The sequence below is a fragment of the Salvelinus fontinalis genome, chromosome 21 (assembly GCF_029448725.1).
Source record: "Salvelinus fontinalis isolate EN_2023a chromosome 21, ASM2944872v1, whole genome shotgun sequence".
In the NCBI taxonomy this organism is placed as follows: Eukaryota; Metazoa; Chordata; class Actinopteri; order Salmoniformes; family Salmonidae; genus Salvelinus; species Salvelinus fontinalis.
The window spans coordinates 10,866,056-10,880,070 of record NC_074685.1 but is presented as its reverse complement, the minus strand read 5'-3'; the positions used below and the strand labels follow the sequence as shown (position 1 = coordinate 10,880,070).

General features: G+C 43.6%; 1 protein-coding gene across 9 annotated transcripts in view; it reads left to right on the top strand.

Annotated features, from left to right (window-relative positions):
* Positions 1-4,087: 4,087 nt before the first annotated feature.
* The window catches only part of LOC129818148 (F-BAR domain only protein 2-like), a 93,923-nt gene continuing 83,995 nt past the window's right edge, over positions 4,088-14,015 (top strand). For 6 of the 9 annotated variants that reach the window (XM_055873792.1, XM_055873791.1, XM_055873788.1 and 3 more), the window contains exon 1: positions 4,089-4,270. In XM_055873792.1, the coding sequence (XP_055729767.1) occupies positions 4,238-4,270 (33 nt within the window). In that variant the 5' untranslated portion in view covers positions 4,089-4,237. Of the gene's footprint in view, positions 4,271-14,015 lie in introns of all 9 variants that reach the window. The other 3 variants (XM_055873789.1, XM_055873794.1, XM_055873796.1) reach the window with 3 other exon arrangements.

Below are 14,015 nucleotides of genomic sequence, written 5' to 3'. Positions count from 1 at the left end.
TGGGACTGCTGTTTTCTGTTACTGTGTGTTACATTTTTAAATGCACTTTAAATAAAGTTTGATGTGATCTGTCTAATGGTTTTTAGCTTGGTAATATCAAGTCGGATAGACCAGGGTCAATGACCCCATACTTTCATCCACCACTCACAACATATTTAGTAGTGACAAAGATGGCCAAGGTGGCTGTGTAGATAACTGAGTCATGATTTTAGTGTAATGTCCCTGTGGAAGATAATTTTGCAACCTTGAAGTGTTTGAGAACAACATTGTCAGGGAAATATCTAGGCCTCGTACTGTTATCGAAGTTTATTGGACGCATACACAGATTTGCAGATTTCACAGGTTCAGCGAAATTCTTGTTTCAACAGTGCAGTAATACCTAGCAGAACAAGACAATACACACATAAAACAACAAATGTATTAAGAAATATCTTGATCATAAGGAAGTGGCAGCCAGGCCAGGATGGATGACCTCTGTTATCAAATTGATTTGACACATGTTTTGTAAACAACCAGTGTGAATTAACAGTGAAATGCTTACTTACAGGCTGTTCCCAACAATACAGTGAAAAGAAAATGGCAAAATCATACAAAAGTAAAACCTGTAATAATAAAAGTAATAGATACACAATGAGTAGCGATAACTTGACTATATACAAGGGGTACCCATACCGAGTCCATGTGCAGGGGTTCGAGGTAATTGAGGTAGATACAGAAAATAACATTTGTATTCGCGCCATGCGCCTCATTTGTTGAGGCGCATTTGAATACAAACTAATTTGTATTCGCGCCATGCGCCTCACTTCTGTGATCGAAAAAGCCTTGGTTTCATGCATGTCAACATCAGAAGCCTCCTCCCTAAGTTTGTTTTACTCACTGCTTTAGCACACTCTGCCAACCCTGATGTCCTTGCCGTGTCTGAATCCTGGCTTAGGAAGGCAACCACAAATTCTGAGATTACCATACCCAACTATAACATTTTCCGTCAAGATAGAACTGCCAAAGGGGGAGGAGTTGCAATCTACTGCAGAGAGCCTGCAAAGTTCTGTCATACTTTCCAGGTCCATACCCAAACAGTTCGAACTTCTAATTTTAAAAATGAATCTCTCCAGAAATAAGTCTCTCACTGTTGCCGCCTGCTATCGACCCCCCTCAGCTCCCAGCTGTGCCCTGGACACCATTTGTGAATTGATCGCCCCCCATCTAGCTTCAGAGTTTGTTCTGTTAGGTGACCTAAACTGGGATATGCTTAACACCCCGGCAGTCCTACAATCTAAGCTAGATGCCCTCAATCTCACACAAATCATCAAGGAACCCACCAGGTACAACCCTAAATCCGTAAACATGGGCACCCTCATAGACATTATCCTGACCAACTTGCCCTCCAAATACACCTCTGCTGTCTTCAATCAGGATCTCAGCGATCACTGCCTTATTGCCTGTATCCGCTACGGGTCCGCGGTCAAACGACCACCCCTCATCACTGTCAAACGCTCCCTAAAACACTTCTGCGAGCAGACCTTTCTAATTGACCTGGCCCGGGTATCCTGGAAGGATATTGACCTCATCCCGTCAGTTGAGGATGCCTGGTCATTCTTTAAAAGTAACTTCCTCACCATCTTAGATAAGCATGCCCCGTTCAAAAAAATGCAGAACTAAGAACAGATATAGCCCTTGGTTCACCCCAGACCTGACTGCCCTCGACCAGCACAAAAACATCCTGTGGCGGACTGCAATGGCATCGAATAGTCCCCGCGATATGCAACTGTTCAGGGAAGTCAGGAAACAATGCACGCAGTCAGTCAGGAAAGGCTAGCTTTTCAAGCAGAAATTTGCGTCCTGTAGCTCTAACTCCAAAAAGTTCTGGGACACTGTAAAGTCCCTGGAGAACAAGAGCACCTCCTCCCAGCTGCCCACTGCACTGAGGCTAGGTAACCCGGTCACCACCGATAAATCCATGATAATCGAAAACTTCAACAAGCATTTCTCAACGGCTGGCCATGCCTTCCCCCTTGCTACTCCAACCTCGGCCAACAGCTCTAGTCGGCTGACCCTCGCTACATATTCGTCGCCAGACCCACTGGCTCCAGGTCATCTATAAGTCCATGCTAGGTAAAGCTCCGCCTTATCTCAGTTCACTGGTCACGATAACAACACCCACCCGTAGCACGCGCTCCAGCAGGTTTATCTCACTGATCATCCCAAAAGCCAACACCTAATTTGGCCGCCTTTCCTTCCAGTTCTCTGCTGCCTGTGACTGGAACGAATTGCAAAAATCGCTGAAGTTGGAGACTTTTATTTCCTTCACCAACTTTAAACATCTGCTATCTGAGCAGCTAACCGATCGCTGCAGCTGTACATAGTCCATCTGTAAACAGCCCACCCAATTTACCTACCTCATCCCCTTACTGCTTTTATTTATTTACTTTTCTGCTCTTTTGCACACCAGTATCTCTACTTGCACATGATCATCTGATGATTTATCACTCCAGTGTTAATCTGCTAAATTGTAATTATTTGCTCCTATGACCTATTTATTGCCAACCTCCTCATTCCTTTTGCACACAATGTATATAGACACATTTTTCTCCCTACTGTGTTATTGACTTGTTTATTGTTTACTCCATGTGTAACTTTGTGTTGTTGTCTGTTCACACTGCTATGCTTTATCTTGGCCAGGTCGCAGTTGTAAATGAGAACTTGTTCTCAACTAGCCTACCTGGTTAAATAAAGGTAAAAAAAAAAAAAAAGACAAATCAAATCAAATGTTTTTGTCACATGCTCTGAAAACAACAGGTGTAGACCTTACCGTGAAATGCTTACTTACAAGCCCTTAACCAACAATGGAATTCAAGAAAGAGTTAAAAAAGATTTACTAAATAAACTAAAGTAAAAATAGTAAAATACAAATAAAAAAGTAACACAAAAATAACGATGCTATATACAGGGGGTACCGGTACCGAGTCAATGTGTGGGGGTACAGGTTTAGTCTATTTATTTTGTACATGTACTGTAGGTAGGGGGGAAAAATACCTGTAGCAGCAACATTATGTACAAAATAAGTTACAAACAATGTGAAAAAACATACAAAATAGCACAGTTGGTTAGGAATCCCTAAAACGGCAGCCATCACCTCCGGCACCATTATACAAAGGAGCTGATCATGAAAGAAACGGAGGGTAGAGCCCGCCTCTTCCAGCTCTGGAGGTTGAAACAGTTCTACTGCTATAGGCTGTCTCATCGTTGTTGGTGATCAGGCCTACCACTGTCCTGTCTCCAGCAAACTTAATGATGGTGTTGGAGTCGTGCATGGCCACGCAGTCGTGGGTGAACAGGGAGTACAGAAGGGTGCTAAGCATGCACCCCTGAGGGGCCACCGTGTTGCGGGTCAGTGTGGCAGATGTGTTGTTGCCTGCCCTCACCAACTGGGGGAGTCCCGTCAGGAAGTCCAGGATCCAGTTGCATTGGGAGGTGTCCAGTCCCAGGGTCCTTAGCTTAGTGATGAACTTAGAGGGCACTATAGTGTTGAACGCTGAGCTGTAGTCAATGAACAGCATTCTCACGTAGGTGTTCCTTTTGTCCAAGTGGGTAAGGGCAGTGTGGAGTGCAATGGATCTGTCTGGGCGGTATGCGAATTTGAGTAGGTCCAGGGATATCTGTGATGATGGTGTTTATATGAGCCATGACTAGCCTTTCAAAGGATTTCATGACTACAGATGTGAGTGCTACGGAGTGTTAGTCATTTAGACGGTTACTGTGGCTATTTTGCACACAGGGACTATGGTGGTCTGCTTGAAACGTAGGTATTACAGACTGGTTCAGGGAGAGGTTGAAAATGTAATCGAAGACACTTATAATAAAAATAATTGTATTTTATATGTTAGTATAGCCAGGCAACCTTTCCTACCTAGGCTGACATTCATCACAGTGATTTAGAACGTTTAAATAATTATAGAACCAGTTATAGAATATCACTACAGACCAGTAATTTGCCCAGTTCCTTTTTTGTTCCCGCCATGGGTGGCGCTGTTTTCTTGTCTCTGGATTTTGGAGAAGACGAAAGGCAACTGAATTGAATCTATCTGAAGGAGGTGGAGTCTGAGGTGGGGAGGGAGAAGAAAGAGTGAGGGAAAAGGAGAAAAAGCACACAGCAGAAAAGGGGAGGACATCGGTGTAATTGTGTGAATTTCGGTTGAATTACATTGAAGAAAATAGTTGCAGAGAGGAAGAAACCAAGATGATAACGCCCTACTTCCTACAGAATTTCTGGGTAGGTTCTGCTTTTGTTTATTTTCTTTAGGCGGGTTAGTAGGCTAAATTGTTTAGCTCAAATCTCCTATCAGTCCCGCAAGTGGATGTGACAACCGGACATTGAGACATATTCCATAAATCGCTTAACCCCGATTTATGCGTGATCTTGCTAGTGAAATAGCAGTATCTGGGTCAACACGATGTGTTAACCCATTGCCCAGCTACTTTTCTCGGCGAATATTATTTTGCCCCCCTGGATTGGGCCTCTGTGAATGCCATTTTACAAGAGTGCTGAATTGAATCCACCCCTTGTCCCGTCAATTGGCTGAATGGCTGTCACGGAGTGTCTTGAAATGTTTGTATTTTTTCCGTGGAACCCATTGCTGTTTTGTAGTTGTCATTCATAATCCCTACGGGTCAGTTTCTTCCGTAATGAAGTTTTAGTGAGTCCAGACGTTTTAACAAGTGTGAGGGGGGTTTAGGCTAGTTTATTGTTACAGTGTTGCAACATTTGCCAGAGTAAGAATGGCTACTTGTATTCAGCAACCCAACAGCAGACTAAAAACGATGGGTGACAGGGTTTTCAGTTGTGTGGCTCCTCCGCTAAGGAACGCAGTTACTGTCGGGGCTGCTATCTCTGGCCTCGTTGAAAGCACAGCCTGTGGCACAGCTAAAGACTGAGCTGTTCAGAAACACTTTTAAGGACATATGCTAATTATCTTCTCTGTCCACCAGATTTTGTTGTCTGCTCTTGTTTTTTTGGTATTGTTTTTATTATTAGAATATTAGTTTTTTTTCTTCAGCACTTTGAGTGTGAGAAGCGCTTTTCAAATGAAATGTAGTATTATTATTATGTAGACATTTTACTATAACAATGTTGCAGTTTGCGTTACTGTAGAATGTCAGAACAATCCGAATGCATTCTCTCTTAGTGATTGGTTCTTTGTTACTGAACCTAGTTCCACTTAATCGATTATGTCATATGAAGGCTTTTCCCATAATGTTATTTTGCATGTCAAGTGACATGGTTTAATTAGTCCCTTGTTAAAATGTAACCGCAGTCTAAATGTTACTGAATTACTAATTTACTCCCACTTTCTAGGTGTACTAGATAAGTAGTTGAAAGGATAGGCCTACTTTCCCTTACTACAAAGCTATCTCTTTAAAGATATTATGATGTGTGTGTGTAAATTCAGTCTCTGGGTATTCTATTTTACACCATGGGTCCACCATTTGCCGGACAACATGTGGATTCAAGATTTTAAGTGAACTACTATTAGGTATTATAATGACTGCTTAACTCTAGGTGTGGGTGGATATGCTGCAGCCACCTGCTACTTTATTGACATACTAGTCTTTATTACAATGGACTTTGACAGGTTTTGTTTCATGCCCAATTTACAGCACATACATATACAGTAGGCCTACCATAACATGACATTTCCCTGACTGAAGGACACAGAAAGAAAAGCAGACAGATGGATGGACAGACAGTGCATGTCTGAAACCGAAAGGTTTCCGAAAGGTTGCAAGATCGAATCCCCGAGCTGACAAGGTAAAAATCTGTCGTTCTGCCCCTGAACAAGGCAGTTAACCCACTGTTCCTAGGCCGTCATTGAAAATAAGAATTTGTTCTTAACTGACTTGCCTAGTTAAATAAAGGTAAAATGAAAAGAAATGTCATGGTGTAATCACAGGTGGTTGTTCTTGCATTCCACAGATGTTATCTTGAGAGCATACGGAGGTGTCAGCCATGTCAGGCCAGTGTTTATGCCCTCTGTTATGTTTCATAACAATCATAACAGTCAGTCAGCTGGACTAACCAGACCCCGACATGAGGTCCAGCTGAGTTGGAACTGTTCAGTGGAGAGGAAGGAGGCCCAAAGTATGGGATACAGCGCTGTGATTAGTCTGTGGTACAGCGCTGTGATTAGTCTGTGGTACAGCGCTGTGATTAGTCTGTGGTACAGCGCTGTGATTAGTCTGTGGTACAGCGCTGTGATTAGTCTGTGGTACAGCGCTGTGATTAGTCTGTGGTACAGCGCTGTGATTAGTCTGTGGTACAGCGCTGTGATTAGTCTGTGGTACAGCGCTGTGATTAGTCTGTGGTACAGCGCTGTGATTAGTCTGTGGTACAGCGCTGTGATTAGTCTGTGGTACAGCGCTGTGATTAGTCTGTGGTACAGCGCTGTGATTAGTCTGTGGTACAGCGCTGTGATTAGTCTGTGGTACAGCGCTGTGATTAGTCTGTGGTACAGCGCTGTGATTAGTCTGTGGTACAGCGCTGTGATTAGTCTGTGGTACACTAGGCTATGACTGTAGTTGATCACTATCAATAAGGCTTAATTCATGACAATAGAACTAGGCCTAATCTTGATGAAGATAATGTAGACACACACCACTGACTTCATGAAGACCTTTTAAATATATTTGTTTATGTATTAGAGGAACCGGTATATGATACAAGGAAATTATTTTCAGAGAGAAGAGCACAAGGTGTATTTTTACTTTGCCAAGTCACAATACATGGACAGGAAGGAGGAGGATTTCTAACTGTTATTAGCCTAATGTGTAATAGCCTACTACACTGACTGTAGGCTACACAACTGATTGATCACTATCAAGTTTCTTAAGACAGTTGCCCTTATCTTGATGTAGATAAAAAAAAAAATATATATATTTAGGCTAAATAAATGCCACTGACTTGTTGAAGATCTTTTTTGAAATATATTTGTACTGGACTAGGGAAACCGGTATATGATCGGAGGAAATGAAGTGAAGACAGAAAACCACAAGGTTTTTACTCTGACACATCACAATGTCTGGTCACACAATCAAAATAAGTCCAACCTTCATCTCTTCAGAAAACATAAGGCCTAAGCTTGAATGTCTGTGTGTTCTGGTTAGTTTGATTTGTTTACTCTTGAAAGGCTAAAGGTCACGGATGTCTACTATATAATTTAGCCACAGCTAGCCAGTAAAATATAGGGGCTTTTTACCTAGTTTACTGAAATAAGCTCTGTGTCCAGAGAAACACCTCTGTTAGATAGTATTTAGAAAAATTCTGACTGACTATGCGCATTAATAGCTAGGCTATAGTGCCTACCTCTTGTATAGTTCATCTAATTTAATTGGGTAAGAGTGGTATCAAAGCTTGAGCCATCTAAGGAAAAGGGGAGAGGTGATGTGGTGCATGTACTGTATCTTGAAGTCTGAGAGAGACTGAGAGCCCTGCTATCCTCTCATCTCTCAACCTATCCTCTGTGCTTAGATACAAGCCCCAAGATATCAGCTGTGTGGTTAAGATGCAGGACACACACACACACTCTCACATACACATCACATACACATTTGACTGAATTTCAAATGTGAACACGGCAGCATCTCTTCCCTCAGCTAAATGGTAACGTAGATCTGTCATGATACAACAGGATTCGTGAGATAATTAATTCTAGAATTTTGTAAAGCCCATATACTCTTCGTTCCAGTCACATGTATCTACCCAGAACTTAATTGAGCATCTGACCAATTACACAATACTTTAGTTTTGGGTTAACCTATATTACCCTCAGCTGAACAAACAAGTGTTTTAGGAATGTGTTGCATCACTTGCTGTGTCACTGCTATGCTTCCCCTTCAATGGATGTGTTACCCACACACAGCAGGGACCTGTGTTTTAAATACATCTGTTAGCTCTTTCTATTCTGATTTGTTATGTTTTCTCTATATTCTCAGAAGGTTGGGCTGAGAGAGCACTATAGTGTTGTGTGTAGGCAGGAACTGTGTGTGTGGTGAACTGTCTGTCCCCCTCTGTGTTTCATGGGAAAATAAGATGGCAGTGTGATAAGCAAATAGAGCCAAGAAGGCCAGCATCCCGGAGTCGCCTCTTCACTGTTGACATTGAGACTGGTGTTTTGCGGGTACTATTTAATGAAGCTAGCTGCCAGTTGATAACTTGTGAGGCTGCTGTTTCTCAAACTAGACGCTCTAATATACTTGTCCTCTTGCTCAGTTGTGCACCGGGGCCTCCCACTCCTCTTTCTATTCTGGTTAGAGCCAGTTTGCGCTGTTCTGTGAAGGGAGTAGTACACAGCTTAGAACGAGATCTTCAGTTTCTTGGCAATTTCCCGCATGGAATAGCCTTCATTTCTCAGAACAAGAATAGACTGACGCGTTTCAGAAGAAAGGTATTTGTTTCTGGCCATTTTGAGCCTGTAATTGAACCCACAAATGCTGATGCTCCAGATACTCAACTAGTCTAAAGAAGGCCAGTTTTATTGCTTCTTTAATCAAATAAAAAAAGCCTCCTTCACTCATGCTGCCAAACACCCTCGTAAAACTGACTATCCTACCGATCCTTGACTTAGGCGATGTCATTTACAAAATAGCCTCCAACACTCTACTCAGACTGCATCCAATTTGCTATCACAGTGCCATCTGTTTTGTCACCAAAGCCTCATATACTACCCACCACTGCGACCTGTATGCTCTCGTTGGCTTGTCCTCGCTACGTATTCGTCGCCATACCCTCTGGCTCCAGGTCATCTATAAGTCTTTGCTAGGTAAAGCGCCGCCTTAGCTCACTGGTCACCATAGCAACACCCACCCGTAGTACGCGCTCCAGCAGGTATATTTCACTGGTCGTCCCCAAAACCAACACCCCCTTTGGACGCCTTTCCTTCCAGGTCTCTGCTGCCAATGACTGGAACGAATTTGAAAAAAATCACTGAAGTTGGAGATTTATATCTCCCTCTCAACTTTAAGAAACAGCCGTCAGAGCAGCTTACCGATCGCTGCAGCTGTACACAGCCCATTTGTAAATAGCCCATCCAACCAACTACCTACCTCATCCCCATATTTTGTTTTTGTTTTTCTGCTCTTTTGCACACCAGTATTTCTACTTGCACATCCTCATCTGCACATAGTTGAAGTCGAGAGTTTACATACACTTAGGATAGAGTCATTAAAACTCGTCTTTCAACCACTCCACAAATTTCTTGTTCACAAAATATATTTTTGGCATGTCGGTTAGGACATCTACTTTGTGCATGAGACAAGTAATTTTTTCAACAATTGTTTACAGACAGATTATTTCACTTACAATTCACTGTATCACAATTCCAGTGGGTCAGAAATGTATATACACTAAGTTGACCGTTCCTTTAAACAGCTTGGACAATTCCAGAAAATGATGTCAACGCTTTAGAACCTTATGTTAGGATAATTGACATAATTTGATTCAATTGGAGGTGTACCTGTGGATGTACACTGCTCAAAAAAATAAAGGGAACACTTAAACAACACAATGTAACTCCAAGTCAATCACACTTCTGTGAAATCAAACTGTCCACTTAGGAAGCAACACTGATTGACAATAAATTTCACATGCTGTTGTGCAAATGGAATAGACAAAAGGTGGAAATTATAGGCAATTAGCAAGACACCCCCAATAAAGGAGTGGTTCTGCAGGTGGTGACCACAGACACCTTCTCAGTTGCTTCCTGGCTGATGTTTTGGTCACTTTTGAATGCTGGCGGTGCTTTCACTCTAGTGGTAGCATGAGACGGAGTCTACAACCCACACAAGTGGCTGAGGTAGTGCAGCTCATCCAGGATGGCACATCAATGCGAGCTGTGGCAAGAAGGTTTGCTGTGTCTGTCAGCGTAGTGTCCAGAGCATGGAGGCGCTACCAGGAGACAGGCCAGTACATCAGGAGACGTGGAGGAGGCCGTAGGAGGGCAACAACCCAGCAGCAGGACCGCTACCTCCACCTTTGTGCAAGGAGGAGCAGGAGGAGCACTGCCAGAGTCCTGCAAAATGACCTCCAGCAGGCCACAAATGTGCATGTGTCTGCTCAAACGGTCAGAAACAGACTCCATGAGGGTGGTATGATGGCCCGATGTCCACAGGTGGGGGTTGTGCTTACAGCCCAACACCGTGCAGGACGTTTGGCATTTACCAGAGAACACCAAGATTGGCAAATTCGCCACTGGCGCCCTGTGCTCTTCACAGATGAAAGCAGGTTCACACGCACGTGACAGAGTCTGGAGACGCCGTGGAGAACGTTCTGCTGTGTGCTGCGTTCATGTTGTGGGGGTGCAATGCTGCAGGAGGGACTGGTGGACTTCACAAAATAGATGTCATCATGAGGAGGAAAATTATGTTGATATATTGAAGCAACATCTCAAGACATCAGTCAGGAAGTTAAAGCTTGGTCGCAAATGGGTCTTCCAAATGGACAATGACCCCAAGCTTGCTTCCAAAGTTGTGGCAAAATGTCTGATGGACAACAAAGTCAAGGTATTGGAGTGGCCTTCACAAAGCCCTGACCTCAATCCAAAAGATAATTTGTTGGCAGAACTGAAAAAACATGTGCGAGGAGGCCTACAAACCTGAGGAATGGGCCAAAATTCATCCAACTTATTGTGGGAAGCTTGTGGAGGCTACCCAAAACGTTTGACCCAAGTTAAACAATTGAAAGGCAATGCTACCAAATACTAATTGAGTGTATGTAAACTTCTGACCCACTGGGAATGTGATGAAAGAAATAAAAGATGAAATAAATCATTCTGACATTACACATTTTTTAAATATAGTGGTGATCCTAACTGACCTAAAACATAGATTTTACTAGGATGAAATGTCAGGAAAAAACTTAGTTTAAATGTATTTGACCAAGGTGTATGTAAACGTCCGACATCAAATGTATATCACTCCAGTGTAGATTGCCTAATTGTAATTACTTTGCCACTATTTGCCTAATTATTGCCTTACCTCTTTCACTTGCACACACTGTATACAGATTGTTCTATTGTGTTATTGACTGTACGTTTGTTTATCCCATGTGTAACTCTGTTTTTGCCGCACTGCTTTGCTTTAACTTGGCCAGGTCGCAGTTTTAAATGAGAGCTTGTTCTCAACTGGCCTACCAGGTTAAATAAAAAAATAAATACAAATATTGGTCACACACATGGTTAGCAGATGTTAATGTGAGTGTAGCGAAATGCTTGTGCTTCTAGTTCCGACAGTGCAGTAATATCTAACAAGTTATCTAACAATTTCACAACTACCTTATACACACACAAGTGTAAAGGGATGAATAAGAATATGTACATATAAATAAATGGATGAGCGATGGCCGTGCAGCATAGGAAAGATGCAGTAGATGGTATAGAGTACAGTATATACATATGAGATGAGTAATGTAGGGTATGTAAACATTATATAAAGTGACATTGTTTAAAGTGACTAGTGATACATTTATTGGATCCAATTATTAAAGTGGCTAGAGATTTGAGTCAGTATGTTGGCAGCAGCCACTCAATGTTAGTGATGGCTGTTTAACAGTCTGATGGCCTTGAGATAGAAGCTGTATTTCAGTCTCTCGGTTCAGCTTTGATGCACGTGTACAGACCTCGCCTCTTCTGGATGATAGCGTAGTGAACAAGCAGTGGCTTGGGTGGTTGTTGTCCTTGTTAATCTTTTTGTCCTTCCTGTGACATTGGGTGATGTAGGTGTCCTGGAGAGCAGGTAGTTTGGCCCCGGTGATGCGTTGTGCAGACCTCACTACCCTATGGAGAGCCCTGCGGTTGTGGGAGGAGCAGTTGCCGTACCAGGCGGCGATACAGCCTGACAGGGAGCTCTCAATTGTGCATCTGTAAAAGTTTGAGTGTTTTCGGTGACTAGCCAAATGTCTTCAGTCTCCTGAGGTCCAAGAGGCGCTGTTGCGCCATCTTCACCACGCTGTCTGTGTGGGTCGACCATTTTAGTTTGTCCGTGATGTGTATGCCGAGGAACTTAACTTTCCACCTTCTTCACTACTGTCCCGTCGATGTGGCTAGGGGGTGCTCCCTCTGCTGTTTCTTGAAGTCCACGATCATCTCCTTTGTTTTGTTGACATTGAGCATGAGGTTATTTTCCTGACACCACACTTCGAGGGCCCTCACCTTCTCCCTGTAGGCCGTCTCGTCGTTGTTGGTAATCAAGCCTACCAGTGTAGTGTCGTCTGCAAACTTGATGATTGAGTTGGAGGCGTGCATGGCCACGCAGTCATGGGTGAACAGGGAGTACAGGAGAGGGCTGAGCGCACCCTTGTGGGGCCCCAGTGTTGATGATCAGCGGGGTGGAGATGTTGTTTCCTACCCTCACCACCTGGGGGCGGCCCGTCAAAGTCCAGGACCCAGTTGCACAGGGCGGGTTTGAGACTCATGGTCTCGAGCTTAATGACAAGTTTGGAGGGTACTATGGTGTTAAATGCTGAGCTGTAGTCAATGAACAGCATTCTTACATAGGTATTTCTCTTGTCCAGATGGGATAGGGCAGTGTGATTGCGATTGCGTTGTATGTGGACCTATTGGGGCGGTAGGCAAATTGGAGTGGGTCTAGGGTATCAGGTAGTGTGGAGGTGATATGATCCTTGAGTAGTCTCTCAAATCACTTCATGATAACAGAGTGGGTGATAGTCGTTTAGCTCAGTTACCTTTAGCTTTCTTGAGGACAGGAACAATGAAGCCTCTTGAAGCATGTGGGCACACCAGACTGGGACAGGGATTGATTGAATATCTAAACACACCAGCCAGCTGGTCTGCGCATGCTCTGAGAACGCAGCTTGGGATGCCGTCTGGGCCAGCAGCCTTGCGAGGGTTAACACGTTTTAAATGTTTTACTCACGTTGTCCACGGTGAAGGAGAGCTCACAGGCTTTGGTAGCGCGCCGTGTCAGTGGCACTGTATTGTCCTCAAAGCGAGCAAAGAAGTTGTTTAATTTGTCTGGGAGCAAGACGTCAGTGTCTGCGACGGGGCTGGTTTTCTTGTAATCCGTGATTGACATGCTGCTATCAATCCATGGTTTCTGGTTAGGGAAGGTTTTAATAGTCACCATGGGTACAACATCAACGATGCACTTGCTAATAAACTCGCTCACCGAGTCAGCGTATACATCGATGTTGTTGTCTGAGGATATTCGGAACATATCCCAGTCCACGTGATCAATGCAATCTTGAAGCGTGGAATCCGATTGGTCTGACCAGCATTGAACAGACCTGAGCACGGGCATTTCCTGTTTTAGTTTCTGTCTATAGTCTTGGAGCAACAAAATGGAGTCGTGGTCAGATTTGCCAAAAGGAGGGCGGGGGAGGGCTTTGCATGCGTCACGGAAGTTAGAGTAGCAATGATTCAAAATGCTGCCAGCTCGAGTCGCGCATTCAATATACTGATCAAATTTAGGGAGCCTTGTTTTCAGATTAGGTTTGTTAAAATCCCCAGCTACAATAAATGCAGCTTCAGTATATATGTTTACATGGAGTCCAGTGAAGTTCTTTCAGGGCCGTCGAGGTATCTGCTTGGGTGGGGGGGATATAGACGGCTGTGATTATAAGCGAAGAGAATTCTCTTGGTAGATAATGCGGTCGGCATTTGATTGTAAGGAATTCTAGGTCAGGTGAACAAAAGGACTTGAGTTCCTGTATGTTATGATTGCACCACGAGTCGTTAATCATAAGGCATACACCCCCGCCCTTCTTCTTACCAGAGAGATGTTTGTTTCTGTTTCTGAAGAAACCGGGTGGCTGTACCGATTCTGATAACATATCCCGAGTGAGCAATGTTTCCATGAAACAGAGAATGTAACAATCTGATGACTCTCTGGAAGGCAACCCTTGCTCGAATTTCATCTACCTTGTTGTCAAGAGACTGGACTTTGGCGAGTAGTATACTCGTGAGCGACGTGACCATCTACGGAGCCTGACCAGAAGACCACTCCGTCTG